This window comes from Cetorhinus maximus, chromosome 9 (assembly GCF_964194155.1).
Source record: "Cetorhinus maximus chromosome 9, sCetMax3.hap1.1, whole genome shotgun sequence".
Lineage (NCBI taxonomy): Eukaryota > Metazoa > Chordata > Chondrichthyes > Lamniformes > Cetorhinidae > Cetorhinus > Cetorhinus maximus.
In genome coordinates this window covers 71,704,951-71,720,301 of record NC_135887.1, presented here as the reverse complement: position 1 = coordinate 71,720,301, position 15,351 = coordinate 71,704,951, and the positions used below count along the sequence as shown (strand labels likewise).

The window sequence follows — 15,351 nt, the reverse complement described above, 5'->3', positions numbered from 1 at the left end:
GTACTGGATGTAACCAATGTGCTAGCTGGGAGAATAACTGGTGCATTGTGAGGTTTTAAACTAATGAGGTGGATGAAAAGGGAAAAAATGATGAGGAAGCATAACTGATAGTCGAAGGAACAGTAAGATAAGACAGAAAATATATCAAAAGGAGGATGGACTAAAATAAGTGAAACTGCCAAACAGACAGAGAGATGTTTGAGGCATGTGTATGTAATATAAGGGTAGGGAAATATTTGGGAGATGGTAACCACAACATTGTTATGTTTGATAAAGAAGTTAAATAGGAGAGGAAGTCAGCAATAAAGGTATTTGGCGAGAGAACAGTCAATGATAAAGGTGTTTGGTGAGGGAGCAGTCAATTACAAAGGTATTTGACTAGGGAACAGTCAGGGTAAAGGTATGAGATTAAAAGGGGAACAAGTCAAAATAAACCAAATTGAAAAATTAGTAAGAAAGATAAGATGCAAACAATAGAAAACAGATTATTAGGAATAGACAAATCAAAATTAAACTGAGACTTAAAGACAGAGGCATACAAGGAATCAAGCTTAATAATACAAAAGAAACAAAGCTGAATAAATGAACAAAAACAGAATTACCTGGAAAAACTCAGCAGTCTGGCAGCATCGGCGGAGAAGAAAAGAGTTGACGTTTCGAGTCCTCATGACCCTTCAGCAGAACTCAGTAAAGTTAGGAGAGGGGTGAAATATAAGCTGGTTTAAGGTGGGGGGTGGGGTGGGGGGAGAGAAGTTGTGGGGTGGGTGGTTGTAGGGACAAGCAAGCATGGGCCCCAGCTATGCCTGTCTCTTTATGGGGTATGTGGAACATTCCTTGTTCCAGTCCTGCTCCGGCCCCCTCCCACAACTCTTTCTCCGGTACATCGATGATTACTTCGGTGCGGCTTCATGCTCTCGTCGGGACCTGGAAAAATTTATTGATTTTGCTTCCAACCTCCACCCCTCCATCATTTTCACATGGTCCATCTCTGACACTTCCCTTCCCTTCCTTGACCTCTCTGTCTCAATTTCTGATGATAGATTGTCCACCAACATCCATTACAAGCCTACCGACTCCCACAGCTACCTCGACTACAGCTCCTCACACCCCGCTTCCTGTAAGGACTCCAACCCATTCTCTCAGTTCCTTCGCCTCCGTCGCATCTGTTCTGATGATGCTACCTTCAAAAACAGTTCCTCTGACATGTCCTCCTTCTTCCTTAACCGAGGTTTTCCACCCACGGTCGTTGACAGGGCCCTCAACCGTGTCCAGCCCATCTCCCGCGCATCCGTCCTCACGCCTTCTCCTCCCTCCCAGAAACATGATAGAGTCCCCCTTGTCCTCACTTATCACCCCACCAGCCTCTGCATTCAAAGGATCATCCTCCGCCAGTTCCGCCAACTCCAGCATGATGCCACCACCAAACACATCTTCCCTTCACCCCCCCCCCCCGGCGGCATCCCGTAGGGATTGTTCCCTCCGGGACACCCTGGTCCACTCCTCCATCACCCCCTACTCCTCAATCCCCACCTATGGCACCTCCCCATGCCCACGCAGAAGATGCAACACCTGCCCCTTCACTTCCTCTCTCCTCACCATCCAAGGGCCCAAACACTCCTTTCAAGTGAAGCAGCATTTCACTTGCATTTCCCCTAACTTAGTCTACTACATTCGTTGCTCCCAATGCGGTCTCCTCTACATTGGAGAGACCAAACGCAAACTGGGCGACCGCTTTGCAGAACACCTGCGGTCTGTCCACAAGAAAGACCCAAACCTCCCTGTTGCTTGCCATTTTAACACTCCACCCTGCTCTCTTGCTCACATGTCTGTCCTTGGCTTGCTGCATTGTTCCAGTGAAGCCCAACGCAAACTGGAGGAACAGCACCTCATCTTTCGACTAGGCACTTTACAGCCTTCCGGGCTGAATATTGAATTCAACAACTTTAGATCTTAAACTCCCTTCCCCATCCCCACCCCCTTTCCATTTCTTCCCCCTCCCTTTTGTTTTTTCCAATAATTTATATAGATTTTTCTTTTCCCACCTATTTCCATTATTTTTAAATCTATAACTGTAATACCCTGTCACTCTTTCCACCCCACCCCCACTAGAGCTGTACCTTGTGTCCTGCCATCCATTCTTAATTAGCACATTTTCTTAGATAATATCACCACCTTCAACACCTCTTTATTCCTTTTGTCTGTGACATCTTTTGATTATCTGCTCCTATCACTGCTTGCTTGTCCCTACAACCACCCACCCCCACAACTTCTCTCCCCTCCACCCCACCTTAAACCAGCTTATATTTCACCCCTCTCCTAACTTTACTCAGTTCTGCTGAAGGGTCATGAGGACTTGAAACATCAACTCTTTTCTTCTCTGGGATGCTGCCAGACCTGCTGAGTTTTTCCAGGTAATTCTGTTTTTGTTTTGGATTTCTAGCATCCGCAGTAGTTTTTTGTTTCTATCTCTGAATAAATGAAATACAGTGAAACAAAAAAAAAGGTTTAGAAAGGCTGAGGGGGTTAAAAAAAACAAAAATTGGCATGTAAAACTGGTCAAGGATTTTATAAATGCACTAAAAGTAAAAAAAAGTGTAGCACTGATTAGCAAGGGGAAAGAAAGTCTAATGGAGGATAAAGGGACGGTGGAAATATTAAATTAATACTTTGCCCTGGTTGTCACAGAATACTGAGAATGGGAATGAACCAAAAGGAAACACTACTGAATAAACTGGAGTTAAGTGAGAAGTGCAAAAGGCACCAAGGCTTGAGGGCACACATCCTAGAATGCTGAGGGAAATCAGGAAGGAAATAGCTGAGTCTGACCACAATCTTACAAACTTTCTTAGATGTGGAAATTGTGCCTGATGACTGGAGAATTGCCAGTAAAAATTTGTCTTAGTTTGGAAGTAGATTGGCAATCTCACTCCAACCCCGCAGGATGGTTGCTATGGGGAGTGGAACTTGTCACCTTGGTGCAGTAAGGAGTGCTGCTCTGCAGTGCAGTTTTGATTGTACATCTAACTTGCACTCTATCTGACTCAGGACTGCTGATGCTTTATCTGGGATATGTGGAAAATGGTATTACTCTACCTTCCAGGATTAACATCTCTCCCCTTGATGAGTTTAAATTTCATTCTTCGAAAAAAATCTCAAACAAACAAAAAATACACCTATAATACTTCATGTCGAATTATTTAACACTAGTCCTGCTGCATTGCCTATTCTTAGTCATTACATAAAAATGATGCAGATCTTTTCACATCACAGTTTTTCCTAAATAACTTCAGTTTTGTTTCCTTGTCATACTGCAGTATTTTCCTGGTTGAACAGGTTGGCTCAAGATGGCCTCCGAATATATTGCCAATTTTGGATTGTCACTGGTTACACTGGATATGGGTCTCTATGTTTCTCCACTCAACAGCATGCCATGCCAGCCTAGGTAATTACAGATATCAAAGGGGTTCATTTGCACTACAGGTTTAGCATTGGTGCACAGCGATGCTAAACTTGTGTAATAGAAATCAAGTGTTGAGACCTGAAGCAGGACTCCTCTTGTTCTGGTGCCAGACCATGCTTGACTCTGGACTTGGGTTGAAGTTCCACTTTGCACCGATATTATTGTTATAGTGTAAAGGTGCCCTTAGGGTACTGGGTATCACAAGTGTGAATGCGAGTCCTGCCACTCTACTACTCTGCAGCATGCTGTAAGGCTTTTGGCAAGAGGCCTCAAAACCTGAACAGCTTTGGTATCAGACATCCACTAACCTTCCAAAAGTCAGTGTTTCTTATGGTAAGTGTAGAAAAAAGCAACAATCATGCTATGCTGAATTTCCATCAATCTGTTTTCTTAAGTATGCTAAAATTCTTATTAAACTGTATTGTAATTTACAAAACACTGGACAATCTATCATAATGATTTGAACAGAAATATTAAGTAGATGTATCAATTCTATCGAGAAGACAGACTTTACACCAACATGTTAACATTTATGGTGGTGAAAGGATTAAATAAAATGCTGATTTCTGTCACTATTCTCGTGGCATTCAGACCCTCTTGTCCTACCTTGACCATGGTGGAAATTTCCTCTATTCCCTTGGTAGCAGCTTCTCGCACGATTGGTGTAACGAGACCACGCTCCGTAGCAACTGCCACTGCGATGTCGATGGAGCTCAGCTGATGAGGGCCCTCATTGCTCCAGGTGGAGTTCACATCCGGCATTTGCTTCAAAAGATTTTCATCGAGAGAAAAGGGAGGGAGCAAGGGAGGTGTGGGGGTGGAGGTGGTGTGAATGGTGGAGGAAAAAAGACAGCTGTCAGAGAAAGAACTGGAGTGGGCAAAACAAAATGCTTGTGTTATAAATAGAAGCAATTTACCATCAAATGGTAATGCCCACTGTAGATTCAGTGGCTGTGGGATTATGTTCTAAATCTTTTACGGTTAATCTTGCATCCAAGATGTTATTCTTGACACCTTAACTTCTGCCAACAGTCTGCTTCGATCTACCCTCTCCCATCCTCAAGAATTTTAAACAATTTCTATCACATTGCCCCATAATCTGCATTGTTCTATCAAAAAAGGCCAGTTTTTCCAAGTCTATTTTTGCATTTATGTTTCCTCATACTAGGCAGCATTCTAGTGATACCACACTACACTTTAAAGTTCAATATTCTTTGTATAGTTTAAAGCTCAATACTTCACATAGTACTCTAACTAAGGTTTTACTCAGTTTTAAATATGATCATTACCTCTTGGCTTTTATATTTACACCTGTGATGAAATCTGACATTCCATTTGTTAGTGTTTTTCTAAAACTGCCTTAGCACCATAAGATACTGTCTTTAATGTCCTGTGAGTCTGTACCTCCAAACCCCTCTTCTCTTCCAGAGCAGTCAACCTAATTCTATTCTACATTTGTGTTGTACAGTATTTTTTCATTAAAATAAAAAAAATCACATTGTTGATATTCAATTCAATCTGCCACTTCAGCTGGTTCCCAATCTTAAAAATATCTCTTTATAGTTCTAAGAATTAACTGCATGTCCTGCAAATTTTGACATCACTCCCGAGTAGTGAGCCCTGCGGGGCATCACTACCCACATCCAACCACTCTGCAAAACCGCCCTCAACTCTTACTCTTTCTTAATGGCCTTCTATGTAATTTTTAATTCAATTCGTGATCCTCCCACTAATACCACAACCATTAATCTTGTCCAGTTATTTTTCAGGTAGCACCTCCACTGTTTTTCCTCTAACTACCAGGTTTGTCAATTCCTCTCAAGTAATTCTAAGAGGGTTATAAAGCACAATTGTTCCTTTGGCAATCTGTGTTGGTTACTTCTAGCTATTTTCTCTATCCAGATGTGTGGCAATTTCATTTTAATTAATGACTCTAAAATTTAAGCTAATTGACCTATAATTATCTGGATTAGCTGAGTCCCTTTCTAAAAATCAGCATTACATTAGACACTTTCCAGTCCTCCCATACACATCCACACTTAGAGTCTTGAAGTACAATTTCTAGAGTCTAGGCAAATTCTTCCCCTAATGCTCTTAGGATTCTGGGCTCTGAAGCTTTGCCTTCCTCTGGCATAAATAAAATAATATTTCAGATAATTCAGTTATCATAATATCACTCATCTTACTCTCAACCAATTCAGAATTCATATCTCTCCACCATCCTTCTCTTTACTAAATACTTAGTAAGTACCTCTGCCATCATCTACATCTATCATCTACAAACTGACAATCCTCTTCTCTCATGGGTTCCATCTAACATTTAATAATTCTCTTTTTACTGGTATGGTTTCTGACATTTTTCACACTCTTTGTTTCTCTTATCTCACTCAACCTCCTACTTCCTCAGATAGGCCCTCTTATTCACTCATTGGTTTCTAACCTCTATTTATCCATGGGATCCTAAAACCACTGGTAGTTTTCTTTTTTAAAAATAGAATCTATTTATTCTTTACCTTTGTAATTTCTTTATTAAAAACTTCCACTGTTGCTCTATAGTCCTGTGTCACTGTGCCCTTCCATCTCACCTCAGCTAGCTTGCTTCATTTTTCTGAAATCTGTCCTAATCCAATTTGCTTTTTTAGTCTTTGTGCAGGATCTACACTTTCTGGTTAACTTAGCCCTCATCATACTTTGATCACCATCATTTATTTTATCTATGTGACCCATTTCATTCCTTATAACCAGAACAAATAATGCCTACACCTTACTGCTTGAAGAAAGAATCTTGTACACAATTTAGGAATCCCATTCCCTTTTCTCCCTCTCTGTCCCATCGATCAGTGAATTTTTCAAATTTTTTTTGTTATTCCGATTCATCTTTCTAATCCCAGTGCAGATTCCTTCCTCCATTTCCTTCTCAGGATTTGGAGGATTGTAACACACCCTACTCACTTAACAAGTTATTTTATTTTAATCTTTAAGTTCTAACCATATTGACTTTCTCTCTACACCTTCCTTGTGACATCTTCCCTTTCTACAAACTTATTCTCGCTTCAACCAATACTGTCCCAATTTTCTTCTTAGATGGTCCCCCGGGATGGAGCTTTTACTCTGGTTCAATGGGTTCTAAGGTCCAATGACAAGTCCAACGTGCGATCTGTAGACTCTGCCACACGTGAGGTAGGTGGTGCTTGAAGTGTTTGGTAGATGGGTTGTTTGGAGGTTTTGAGGCTCCGACCCTCAACTTCGCCTCTGCACGTTCTCGACGAGCCTCTTGATGTATTCAGTGCCTTCCTGATACATCAACAGTTAATGTTTAAATCTTCCACATTTTGCGGGAATGACAAATCATTATCTCTTCAGGTGCTGACATTTTTGGTTAGTTTTTAGCTCACTTCAACGTTTATATTACATTCTCTTAATATCAGCTAGTTTGTTTAGCACCTCCCTCCCAGTCTGCACTAAATTCACACACTTGCCAAATTTTAGAAGCTCTTACTATCACTTTTCTTTTCCCATCTCATGCCATTAGCCAGCTCTTGCAAGACATAATCACGATTAGCTCCTCCATAGCAAGTTACTTAATTTTTTGAATGTATTCTAATAATTCCATCTTGCTGCATGGTAGCAATTGTAAAGAGGTTCATTATTAAGATCTCTTTAAACACCAAGACATTTCATTTATTTTTAAATTAGGCAAGCATTTTACTCTTCTTTACTGGGTCTCTTTGCATGTTACTCATCCTCATTTGCATCTAAAGGGCTCTCAGTTTAAAATACACCCATTTATAAAACGTGAGAGTGTATTTACAAGAAAAATGGAAAAGTCATGCTGCTCTGCAAAATCTGACCTATACAGAACCATCTGCTTACTTTGGGGAACAGGAATATTTAGTCACTCATGAATTATTTTAATAGCTCATTAGTGCAACTTTCCTCAGGGCACAGCTTTAGCTTGTACTTGACCTTTAAAATCCATGCAAAGCTATTTGCTTGCTGTTTTTCAGGGGTGTCAGTGATTGAAAGGGGCTAAAGAGATTCCTGAAGAAATGTTCATAACTAGGATACTTAAAATATAAAGATAGCTTCCTGGTTACAATTTGATTACAGAGGCTACGTGTTGTCCAACGAATTGTTTGAGGCAAAAAAACCCTACAACTGCCAGCATTGGTCAAGAGAGAGAACAGAAGGGGTCAGGCCCTTTGTAGAAGTCCTGAACTTCGACCTGTCTGTTCTCTCCATGGATTCTGACTGACCTGCTGTATTTCCAGCATTGTATGTTCTTCTTTCTATTATTTTAGAGGGTGGAGTCGGGGTTTGAAACTGGACTCATACATTGGCAGCATCTTAACTGTGTATCGTCTCATTCCTGGCAGAGCAGGGTTAAAGATGCCTGCTCGTGTACACATACATTACAGGCATTGTACCGGCTCTATCAGCTCTGTATTATCCCAACTCATGTTTTTGGGCTTGGACGCATCAGTTTACTCTAGTCAGGGCCACGAGGAGACTCTGAATGACATTACCATTCCTGATGTCAAGGGAATCTCTTACACTGTACCATTCCTCTTTTAGAGTCCACTTACTTTCAGTGTGACAGCAGCTGCCTTAATAATGAAATCATTCACTGAGATCTTGATATCATCTAGAAAAAAAAACAATAAAAAGCAATGAGACTGCAGGGACTTGTGATTCTAATGCAGCTTTTCATTAGTGCATTGTTTTTAAAAAAAAGGGCAGTGGAATGCTAATGTCATTTTGACATTTCTGCACAGACCCCCCTTCTGTTGTTGTGAATAGTGTCCCAGCAGATGTGATACAGAGATGTGTATAGCTTTGAGGGTTAAGGACATTTACTGTGCTAAAATTTCTATACAATTAGCTGAGTTACAGGCTGTAAGCCAACATTTGCCTGAATGAAAGCACTTGTGATATTTTAAAACTTTGTTCAAATTGTACAATATTTTTCAAAAAGTATTTATGGGAAAATAATGTTTGCAGAGGCTTCAAAACCAGTAAAAAAAAACATTCCATCGTTCATACAGGCCTCTGGTCAGGATATACTGAAAATAACAGTTTCTTAATGCAGGCTGCAGAGATACATATTTATATCATAGATGTGAGGTCTACAGTGGAAGTTTGTCTTCTGTGGTTTACTGCAGTACATGAAATTCTTCTGCTCATCGGCCAGCTGAGTTACTTGCTTTTTTCCCAGCCTCTGTATCTTCTCCTGGTTTTCTCTCTTTGCTGCTTCCCTCGCTAGCACACATTTTGGCTTTATTTTACAGTGTTCTCTGATGGAAGTGATTCTCGCACTTTGTTTATCTCTGGGATGTATCTTTCAATCATGTAGGTAAGGATCAATCCTGAACAACAATCCCTTAGTTCTCAGCCATGACAAATACTTTCCCTGTTCCTGGCGCTCAATGAGCTTACACAGTAATCAGTGAACCACAGAGGCCAGGATGGATGTGTTTGATCCCTGTCCGTACTGGGCTATCTCGCCTCAGCCAGCGCAATTATAGAGCACAGCATAGGTTCAGGAGTGGAAACATCAATGAAGGTTGCTCCCTTTGGACTTCAGTCCAGTTAGAAAATGATAGTACATAGAAATCCACAAGGGTTACAGATAACACAAACTGGTCATTCGACCCAAATCCGGCCCTGTCGGATTTACACTCCACATTCTTTGTATGTGCTCATCTGATTACTCTTTCCCCAGCTACATTAGTAGGAGGTGTGGGGAAGGGGAAGGGGTGGGGGGAGAAGAAATGAAACAGCCAATGATAACTATATGGCACTATAGAAGAGCGCTGAACATCAAGTGGCTGCAGTACACTTGAATCTGCTGGATATTTAGAATAGCACCTTTAATGTAATAATAAAGTTCCCCTCACAAGAGGAGTCCATGTCCAAATGCAACAAGACCTGGACAATATCCAGACTTGGGCTGACAAGTGGTAAGTAATGTTCACGCCACACAAGTGTCAGGCAATGATCATCTCCAACAGGAGAGAATCCAACCATCGCCCCTTGATGTTCAAAGGCATTACCATCACTGAATCCCCCATTATCAACATCCTGGGGAGTTACCATTGACCAGAAACGGAGTTGGACTAGCCATATAAATACTGTGGCTACAAGAGCAGGTCAGAAACTAGGAATTGTGCGACGAGTAACTCACCTCCTGACTCGCCAAAGCCTGTCCACCATCTACAAGGCATAATTCAGGAGTGTGATGGAATACTCCCCACTTGCCTGGATGAGTATAGCTCCCGCAACACTCAAGAAGCTTCACATCGTCCAGGACAAAGCAGCCCACTTGACTGGCACCACATCCACAAACATTCACTCTCTCCATCACCGACGCACAGTAGCAACAGTGTGTACTACAGGAATTCACCAAGGCTCCTTAGACAGCACCTTCCAAACCCACGACCACTACCATCTAGAAGGACGAGGGCAGCAGATAAATGGGAACACTGCCACCTGGAAGTTCCCCTCCAAGTCACTCGCCATCCCGACTTGGAAATATATCGCTGTTCCTTCACTGTCGCTGGGACAAAGTCCTGGAACTCCCTCCCTAACAGCACTGTGGATGTACCTATACCACATGGGCTGCAGCGGTTCAAGAAGGCAGCTCACCACCACCTTCTCAAGGGCAATTAGGGATGGGCAATAAATGCTGGCCCAGCCAGCGACACCCACATCCCGTGAATGAACTTTAAAAAATGGACACCCAAGAGTATCAGCGGAGTTAATAGATGACTGATACAGTTGCAGAGAACTGGCAAAGCAGAGAGGATTTGGGAGGAACTAGGGCAAAGACAACCGATGGTTCTGCCATGAATGATGGAGTTCAGAGACACAGGAGGACTGAATGGCACTGGCTGGATTGAAAAGCTGAAGGAGGTTGCAGATGTCGGGTGAGGCTGAAGAGAGATTTATAAATGAAGAAAATGGCTGCAAACCTGATGTGTAGGGGGATAGGGAACTTAGAGGTTGGCTAGATTTGGACTGATGGTTGAGTTGGATGTATTGTGGGATGGGTTGTGGTCAGTAGAGTTCAGACAAGTTCAGGCTTATGTAATGGCACGGCTCAGGGGGCTGCAAGAAGAGTGGTGGAAAAGTTGTGTCTGGAGATAAAAACATGGTGAGGGTTTTGTTATTGGTGAATCTCAGTAAAGGACGGAGTTAGTGAATTCTGTGGAAGTGGTAATGAGCAGTCTGAGTGATGGATTGTATTTGGAGCTTGAAGCTCAGAGTTAAACATAACACGGGAGTTATGTACAGTCCAGTTCAAACAGAGTGATCATCTAGAGGGGAAACGAAAGTTAGGGGCAAGGGCAGGCCAAGCCTTTGTCCTCATGGATAATATATATATGCATTGAGGAGCATTCCTGGTTATATGTGAAACATAGATTAATTTTCCCATTGATTTGTATGTATGATGTCTTGTTCCTACAGGATTAATATTTATCATCAATGATGCAACTCTGCTGAACAGGCTTTAGCAAGTCTCCAGGCACATGAAATTCAAAAAGAATTAGAAAGAACTAGAAAGCAAGAAATAGGCAGGACTAAACAACATAAAAATGACTGAGTTGCGTGAGCTTCAAGTTTGCCTGTTTGACAAGGTTTAGGGCTGGATGTGACCTAGGGACTGCAGCTTGGACAGAGCTGGGCTATGGTACAGACATTTTGGTGGTAACCAAACAGATGGCTTGGCCTGGTCACTGTTAAGTTGAAGAAAGTTCCCCTTATCTAAAGTTTGATGTCAGAAAGCAATCTGATGGTAGAGTTGTGACTGTGTAGTATAATAGAAGTTGAGGTATGTGTTGTCAGTATACATGTGGAAGCTGGCAACTTGCCTGTGGATGGTGTTACTGAAGGACAACATTTAAAGGAGGAATAGAAAGAAGGCGAAGGATAGATTTTTGGAGTGCACTCAAAGTGATTGCACAGTGGTAGGAGGCATCAAAAAAAGAACTTGCATTTATATAATACCTTTGACAACCTCAGGATGCCCCAAAGCACCTCACTGTCAATAGAGTACTTTTGAAATCTCATCACTGTTGTAAGTGTAAGAAACATGGCAGCCAATTTGTGCAGAGCAAGGCCCTCCCCGTAAGCAGCAATGAGATCAATGTTACTGGTTGAGCTATAAATGGTAGGCTAGGACACCAGAACTCCCTTGCTCTTCTTTGAAAGGCTGCCGTGAGATCTTTTACACCCGCCTGCGAGGTTTAACATCTCTTCAAAAAGACAGCACCTCTGACAGCGCAGCATTCCCTCAGTATTGGACTAGAATTTCTGGGATAGGGCCTAACTTCGAAGAAAGTGAGAAACCAGCCTTCGCCAGCGGAACCTAATTTTGATGCTTTAACTAAATAATTCCACACATTTTGCTTTCAAGCTGATGTTATTGTGGCTTTTTGATTAAGCAGGACATGATTAATTGTAGCTAAGGTTCTGTGAAAAGCTGGAATTTGATGAGCTCTTTCATGTGTGTCTTTTATTTTTGTGCCTTAAAATGATGCTTGTCTGAACAAAGAAAGAAAGCTGCTCTATAAGGAAAGTCTTAGTGCAATAAGGAGCCTAACCCAAACTAGTTGGAACAGTTTGATAGTACATTGATCTTTCTTCTAACAGAGCACAGTTCCATTTGTTCTTTGCCTGAAACGCAAAAGGGATTGAAATTTGTCTTGGGTGTTCATGCAAAACAGGTGTTAGGTGATTCAGTAGTCCATTTTACATGCTGCTCAATTTCCTTTTCAACTGATTTAACTGCAGCAAAGTGTGGAACAGGCTGTCAATTTGCCTTCATGATGGATATTTGCATATTCCTTAATTGATAACAGATTTCAACTTGTGACAATAAAATAAAAGCAAAATATTCCAGATGCTGGAGATCTGAAATAAAAACAAAGTGCTGGAAAAACTCAGCAGGTCTGGCAGCATCAGAAACAGAGTTGGCAGAGCTGCCTCTCTTCTGTTCTGGAGAAGAGTTATGTTGGACTTGAAATGTTAACTCTCTTTCTCTCTCCACAGATGCTACCAGACCTGCTGAGTTTAATCAGCACTTTCTGTTTTTATTTCAACTTGTAATCACTTGCTATGCCATCCAGCCACATTTTGGATTATGTAGTAACTGCTGGATAAGGCACAAGGTCCACAAAGCAATCAGGCTTCACTCTCATTTTACATTGTCTTGGTGGCGTAATAACCCTGTTAACCATTACAGCTGGGCTGGAATACAACATCTATCTTAAATATATATCCAGGACTTTAAGCCCTGCGTTAGATTTACTGAACAGTATTAGTAGTTCAGGTATTTCTTTTAGAACCTTTTAATTTAAGGATATGGAAGGTGGAAAATTGAAAATGGGCAGGTTTCCATTGAGGGATAGGGAAAGATAAAGTAAGATGGGGTAGAATTATTAATTAGAAATAATGGCATTTAAACAGAGAAGTTGTTTGAACAGAATCCCTTTGGATTGAGTTAAGGATTATTAAGTGACCCATTATTGGAGTGCACTGAACAATAGAAAGAAAACTGAGTATGAAATTTGTAAACAATTTAGAGAAGAGTGTATTAACTATAGTGTGTAAATTGTAGGAACTATTAATTAACCCATTCTGATCAAAGATGATCTGTTTCAACCTCTGCGGATATCACCTGACCTGCTGAGTATTTCCAGCATTTTCTGTTTTTATTGTAAATCATGGCGTATAAGTCGACCCAGTGTATAAAACAATTTGGTGCCAAAATGCATGTTTAGGCCTATACTTGGTGTATAAGTCGACCCCCCATTTTTCAGCTAATAAATGTATTTTCAGAGCTGTACTTGCATTTGGAGTCAGCCTCAATTTTTCAACTCAAATATGATTAGGGTTATACACACCTTATAAATCAGCACATGGGATCAATCAGGCGCTTGCCAAGATGATGTGAGGCTGTAAAAGACACACCCACACAGAGTAGATCGTGCATGGTGACTGACGAACAGAAATGGGTCCTCCTACAAAAAAAATGAAGTACGAAGCTGCTTTCAAGCTAAAAGCTGCAACGTTTGTGAACTCGTCAAATAACTGTATGGAAGCAAAGGAATTCGGTGTTAGTATAAAATGGCGTGAGAATGAAAGGAGAAGGAGCCCTCCCTGAAGAACATGCCCAAGACCAAACGTACCATGGGAACAGAGTCCAGCCACAGGCCTGATCTTGAGAAGCATGTATCGGAATGGGTCCTTGAAAATTGTCAGAATGGTTACATCATCACAGGAAATTCAAAACTTATGTATGCACTTAAGAGAGCTAAATCAAACCCTCGAGTCCAGCAAAGATTTCAGAAAATGCAGAAGACCAAGATCGCTCAGAGACTACCAAAAGACCTCAAAGCCAAAATGACGTTTCTAGTGATTCATCACCAGACAGCAGCAAAAATATGAGTACCCATTATGTCACATTGGTAGCATAGATGAAGCTCCCATGAATTTTGATATGCCTAGCAAATGAATTGTGGAGTGCAAAGATTCAAAAACAGTTCTAGTGAAAACCACAGCTCATGGAAGACAAAATTCATAGTGGTACTAGTCTGCATGGCTAACAAAACAAAATTATAGCCAATGGCAATTTTCAAACTTTAAACCATGCTGAAAATCAAGTTCCCTGCACGGGTTTTGTGCATATCCATGACCATGGTTGGATGGATGAGGATGGAATGAAGTTATGTTTTGATAGCGTGTGGAATAGGCCTAAACAAAGATTGCAGTTTATTAGTGTGGGACATGTTCAGATCCCATATAACTGATGAGATCGAGGTGCCTGCGAAGAAATACCATCCACACTTCATCAGTAAATGATGGATAGGATCATCAAAAGTGCTATCAAGCAGCACTTGCACAGCAATAACCTGCTCACTGACACACAGTTTGGGTTCCGCCAGGGTCACTCAGCTTCTGACCTCATCACAGCCTTGGTTCAAACACAGACAAAAGAGCTGAACTCCATAAGTGAGGTTAGAGTGACTGCCCTTGACGTCAAGGCAGCATTTGGGTAAGTGTGGCATCAGGATCCCATTGGAGTCAATGGGAATCAGGTGGAAAACACTCCGCTGCTTGCAGTCATACCTAGCATAAAGGAAGATGGTTGTGGTTGTTGGAGGTCAACCATCTCCAACAAGAGAGAATCTAACCATTGCCTCTTGACGTTCAATGGCATTAGCATCGCTGAATCCCCCAGTATCAACATCCTCGGGGTTACCATTGACTAGAAACTGAATTGGACTAGCCATATAAATACTGTAGCTACAAGAGCAAGTGAGAGGCTAGGAATCCTGCGGCGAGTAACTCACCTCCTGACTCCCCAAAGCCTGTCCACCATCTACAAGGCACAAGTCAGGAGTGTGATGGAATACTCTCCACTTGCCTGGATGAGTGCAGTTCCAACCACACTCAAGAAGCTTGACACTATCCAGGACAAAGCAGCCCACTTGATTGGCACCCCTTCCACAAACATTCACTCCCTCCACCACCACCGACGAACAGTGGTAGCAGTGTGTACCACCTACAAGATGCACTGTAGAAACTTACCAAGGCTTCTTAGACAGCATCTTCCAAACCCACGATCACTACCGTCTAGAAGGACGAGGGCAGCAGATAAATGGGAACACCACCACCTGGAAGTTCCCCTCCAAGGCACTCGCCATCCTGGCTTGGAAATATATTGCCGTTCCTTCACTGTCGCTGGGTCAAAATCCTGGAACTCCCTCCCTAACAGCACTGTGGGTGTACCTACACCACAGGGACTACAGTGGTTCAAGAAGGCAGCTCACCATCACCTTTTCAAGGGCAATTAGGAATGTGGAACAAATGCTGGCCAAGCCAGCAAT

The 15,351-nt window shown here is 41.8% G+C and overlaps 1 protein-coding gene across 1 annotated transcript in view; it reads right to left on the bottom strand.

Annotated features, from left to right (window-relative positions):
- pdhx (pyruvate dehydrogenase complex component X) overlaps positions 1–15,351 on the bottom strand; it is a 199,915-nt gene that overhangs the window by 46,965 nt on the left and 137,599 nt on the right. Inside the window, exons 7-8 of the mRNA XM_078548835.1 lie at positions 8,047–8,105; positions 4,067–4,225 (exon numbers count right to left, since the gene is read on the bottom strand). Of these exons, the coding sequence (XP_078404961.1) occupies positions 4,067–4,225; positions 8,047–8,105 (218 nt within the window). The remainder of the gene's footprint in view (positions 1–4,066; positions 4,226–8,046; positions 8,106–15,351) is intronic.